The 4901-nt window shown below is 59.6% G+C and overlaps 1 protein-coding gene across 1 annotated transcript in view; it reads left to right on the forward strand.

Moving 5' to 3' along the window:
* The window catches only part of AGRN (agrin), a 117797-nt gene that overhangs the window by 59949 nt on the left and 52947 nt on the right, over nucleotides 1-4901 (forward strand). Inside the window, exon 4 of the mRNA XM_029962403.1 lies at nucleotides 2726-2773. Coding sequence (XP_029818263.1) covers nucleotides 2726-2773 — 48 coding nt within the window. The remainder of the gene's footprint in view (nucleotides 1-2725; nucleotides 2774-4901) is intronic.

The raw sequence follows: 4901 nt of genomic DNA on the forward strand, positions 1-4901 counted from the left end.
CGTGCCGAGGGGGCCGAGGAGGGCTGCGGTGGCCCCTCGCTGCTCGCCGGAGGGTTGGGAAGGTGCCGGGGAGCTGGCGGAGGAGGGACGGCGAGGGAGCGCCGAGCGCCGGCTGGCCGGGAGGAGCGCGGAGCGGAGCGGGGATGGATGTGCCGCGGCCGTGAGAGGAGCCCTGCCGTGGGAAAGGGAGTGTCTGCCTTCGGCCGGAGCGTGGGACAACTGAGCCGGCACCTTCTGGGCTTCTGCTCCCGGGATCTTGGGCTGCTGCCCCCGGAATTTTCGGCTCCGAGGACCTGCGGAGGGTCGGAGGCTGCTGGACGCGGGATCACCTGTCCCGGAGGAGAGCGCGGACAGCGGGGGAAGCTCCGCGTTTCTGGAGCGAGGAGCTGAGAGCTGAGAGGCGGCTGCCGGGGTGGTCAGACCCCCTGCCATCCCTGCCGAGAGGATATGGATTTTCCAGATGCTGCGAGCTTGAGGAGAGGGGTCCCGTGCTGACCCCCCGTCCCTGTCCCAGCCCCGCTCCCGGGAGCCAGCGCCTCTTGGTGCCGTTCCCACACCAGCAGCGGCTCGTCCCCGTCCCGGTGGGCTTGGCCGTGGAACTTGAGCTCTCTCAGCGCTGGGGTTGTTGTTTGCCTTCTGCCAGCAGGTGTGGATTGACACCTTCCGGGCTGGCAGAGGGATTGCTGAGCACGGGAGCGCTGCACGTCCCTCTGGAGCGGGCTCGGACCTCCCCCCAGGCTGTGCCTCTGGGATATGGCAGCCGTGGGGACAAACTCCTGCCCCTGAAGGTGCCCCCCAGCCCGCCCTGCCCTCCTGCGAGCCGAGATGGGAACCTCGGGGAAAACTTAGGTTTTCCTGAAGACGCCCGGGGAGGGGAGGGAAGAGGGATCCATGTGAGCCTCGTGGCTGCCGTGCCGTGGATGGATGGACGGTGGGCTGAGCGTGGTGGCCCAGCATGACAGCCTGCCAGTACCCCATGGCGCCGGGGGCCCTGGAGCGGGACCGGCTGTACCAGCACAAGGTCTCCTTGGTGGTGCGGTACTTCATGATCCCCTGCAACATCTGCCTCATCCTCCTGGCCACCTCCACGCTGGGATTTGCCGTGCTGCTCTTCCTCAATAACTGTAGGTGTCCCCCGGGCGTGCGGGAGGCCGGGGAGGGACAGGCAGGGACAGGCAGGGCTGGGGTCAGCCCGGGCTCCCAGCGCTGCCAGCTGGGCTTCACCCGGGAGCTCAGCACTTGCCTGGGGAGGATCCAGGGAGGTGACAGCTCCACAGCTCTGCCCCACTTTTCCCTGCCGTGATGTTGGCCCCGAAGGGTGGAGCGGAGCTGGGAGGGCGGGTGTGTGTGGGCCGGCCCGGCTCCCGCCCTGCTCGGTGCTCTCAGCTGTGCCAGCACCCTGGGTGTGCCCTGTCCCGTCCCCAAAATACTGTGTCCTGCTGTGCTGCTTGAGGTCCGAGTGTGGGGGATGCTCGGGGGGGATGCAGCCAGCCCGTTTGGGAGCTGAGGATCTCAGCAGGGCTCCTGGGAGTCCTGCCCTGGCCAGGGACTGCTGCTCCCTTGTTCCAAGCTGGACCTTGAGCCCTGTCGCTATATATAGGTGGGAATGTGTCTCCCAGGCTTCCTGCTCTCACTCTGAGGAATAAACAGAAGGTTTGGGGCAAGATGGGGGAGTTTTCCCTGAGGTTGGATTGTTAAACTGGTCCCTGCTGTGGCTGAGTAGATCCCACATTTGGGCGTGGATCCATCCACGAATTGCTGCTGTGCTCTGTTACCTCATCCTTGCACAGGTGCTCATCTTTCCCTAGGCACAGCCTGTGGAGGAGTATTCCATCATGCAGCCGTGTCTTTGACCTCCTTGATGCTGGAAAGTGCCAAACACCTGCTGTGAGAAAAAGCCTTTAGAGGGCAGGCAAATCCTCCAGCCTGGCTTTGGGATGTGCCGCCTCCCCGGGAGGGGAGCATTGTTTGGGAACAGGCTCCGTGTAAAACTGTCAAACACACGGATGCATTTCCAAAGGCTGGCAGGAGCAAGGCTCAGGTGACAGAGCCACCCACCTCTGTCACAGCCTGGCTTTGCTGCCCTGGGCACATCTCTGATAGTGAGCAGAGCCCAGCTGGACACTGGGTTTAGGGTGTTCCTCACCCAGGATGGGAGGGTCTGTGGAGATCTGAGCGGAATCTTTCTCACCCCCCTGCTTAGTCAGATGTAGAGGGCTGGCAGGTGGCAAGGCTGTGCCACCTTCCTCTGGGACCTACAGTCGTGCCCATGGGAGTGTTCACCTTCTGCTGCCCCAGGCTACCCCCTTCCCCCACTTTTTGGAGGCCCTGCTCAACCCACATGACCCGGTGAGTCCATGCCCAGGTGTGTGTGAGGGGAGACACGGCAGGATTGGCATCACAGCCCCCGTGGGATGGCACAGGACGGGCTGAGACAAGCCCCAGCCCTGCCAGGCACAGAGGGCTGCTCCCAGATCCCATGCCAGAGATGCTCCATCGATACCAGTGGGAGAGCTGGGGCTCCTGGATCCTGTTCCTGCTGCTCCCTTCTTGCTGCGAGACCCCCTGGGAGGTTGAACCTGTCCCTGGGAGTTGAACCTGTTTGTGAAGGGCACGTGGAAAGGATGAAATGCTGGTCCAAAAGCTGTGGTCTGGGGGAAGGAGGAGGAGGAGGGAGCATCCAAAGGGACCTGCTGACAGCCCCCTGTTTTTTGTTTCTTTGCAGACAAGCCCAACAGTTACTTCACTCAGACACCGCCGACGCCGCGGGATGGTGAGTACAACTCCCTGCTGGCCTTGGGATGCACTGGAGAGCAGGTTGAGCCTCTCCTGCCTCCTCCAGCTGCTGGGGGAGCAGTGTCTCCTGACCCACTGATCTGTTTTTGCAGCTGCCTGGCTGCTCTCTGTGCCCAGAGCAGTCCTGTATCGTGGCCTTGCCCCTGCTGAGGGATGTGGGATCATCCCTCCGGGATGAGGAGAGGACAGAGTGACATCCCTTGTTGTTCCATGGAAGCACAGCAACCCTTTTCCTACAGAGGGTTTCCTGGGTGGCTGTGGTGGAAGTGGAGAAGGGCTGGAAAGGGTCCTTCCCAGGGAGGGCAGAGAAGGGATCCAGGATCATCCCTCCAGGATGAGGAGAGGTGTCCCTTGTTGTTCCATGGAAGCACAGCAACCCTTTTCCTGCAGAGGATTTCCTGGGTGGCTGTGGTGGAAGTGGAGAAGGGCTGGAAAGGGTCCTTCCCAGGCAGAGGAGGTGGGACAGCATCTGGGACTTGAATTTTCCCTGGATCTGTGACCCTTGCCTGTGGATTGCCTCTCCCCTCTGGATTCCTGGTGTCTCATGAGCTGTGTTCTCACCAGCACCTCACATCATTGCTCAGGGCTTGCTAAAACCTTCTGATTTCACAGACCTGGAGGAACTTTGTGGTTTTTTTTGAGGCCAGGCTGTTATCAGCCAGAGGCTTTAAAGGCTGTTGGATGCAGGCAGGCAAGCCCAGGCTAAGATAATGTCATCACAGGAGCTTTGTTTCCTCAGAAAAATCAGGCTTAAAATGCCCTGCCTTTCCTGGCAGGCTCTTGAGCCACCTTCCCCAGCCTCCCCAGCTTCACGTGCAGAGATAAGAGCCCAGCAGAAAACAGCAGCCAATTAATAACCTGTTTGTTGCTTTTTTCTTGCCTTCCCTGGTTGGGGGCAGGGAAGGAGGGGGGGGGGGGGGTAAGAAACGGATGCGAGATAAAATGTGATTAATCTATAATTGGACCAGAGGAGACATCTAAAGCCAAAATAAAAACTCACGTAGGTGGAACTCCTAGCTCAGGGCTCCAAAATATTAACAGCCCAGCCCATCCAGATGCCATACTCCAGAAGATCCCTGGTCCCCCACAGGAGATGGAAAACTACCACCCTTGGGAGGCTGCCAAACGAGGCACCTCCGTTGCAAGTCTCTGTGTGGGGTAAATGCCTTGTGTGGCCTTTGGGAGGTGTTTTTGGGGGCACAGGGGGCACGGGAAGAGGGTCCCTCTTGGGGTGAAGGGGCTGGTTCTGCTGTGCTGGAGGGACTGGCTGGTCTGTGCCAGCTGAGGATCCACAGGTTGGGATTTCTGCCTGCCGACCCTGCTGCTGGGGGAGGTTTGCTGTGGTCCTTTCCCCTTCCTAACAGTGCTGCAAAGCTGGACAGAACCACTGTCTGTCCTGGCAAAGTCAGAGCTCAGTTTTTGGGTGAAGGAAGTGGCTTTCTACACCTTGGGCATCTCTTCTGTCGAGTCCCTGTCGCTGCCCTTGTGCTCCAGTGGTGCTGGAGGTGACAAACTTTGCCAGCCAGCAGGGAGGTGTCTCTAATTAGCATTAGCTGTGCCAGGGGAAGTTTAGCTTGGATATTAGGATTAGGTTCTTCACCCCAGGCACTGGAACAGGCTCCTCAGGGCAGTGATCACGGCCCCAAGGCTGCCAGAGCTCAAGGAGTGTTTGGACAACACCCTCAGACATGTGGTGGGGTTGTTGGGGTGTCCCGTTGGACTCCATGATCCTTGTGGGTCCCTTCCAACTCGGGTCATTCCATGTGTGCTTCTCTGATTTATGTGCTATTTACCTCTTCCTTCTCTTGCAATTCCAATTTCTACAGCAGCAAACCCGTCAGCCACACATTGATTTATAGAGTGGTCTCTGCTTCGTTTGGAAACAAGGCCATTAACGCTGTTAACTCGCTGCTTTCTCCCAAATCTCCAGTGCCTCTGGCATTCCCGTGCCTGGGCAGGGGATTATTAGGCTGGATAGAGTCTTGAGGCCTGGCTGACTTAGCTGCAGTGCTCCATGAAAGCTGCTGCCTTGTCCCCAGCTCAGGGACTGGCCTGGGGCGCCCAAGCTGGATAATTCCTCTCCTCCCTCCCTGCTGGAGCATCTG

Source organism: Manacus vitellinus, unplaced genomic scaffold, assembly GCF_001715985.3.
Source record: "Manacus vitellinus isolate BGI_N305 unplaced genomic scaffold, ASM171598v3 scaffold_46_pilon, whole genome shotgun sequence".
Classification (NCBI taxonomy): domain Eukaryota; kingdom Metazoa; phylum Chordata; class Aves; order Passeriformes; family Pipridae; genus Manacus; species Manacus vitellinus.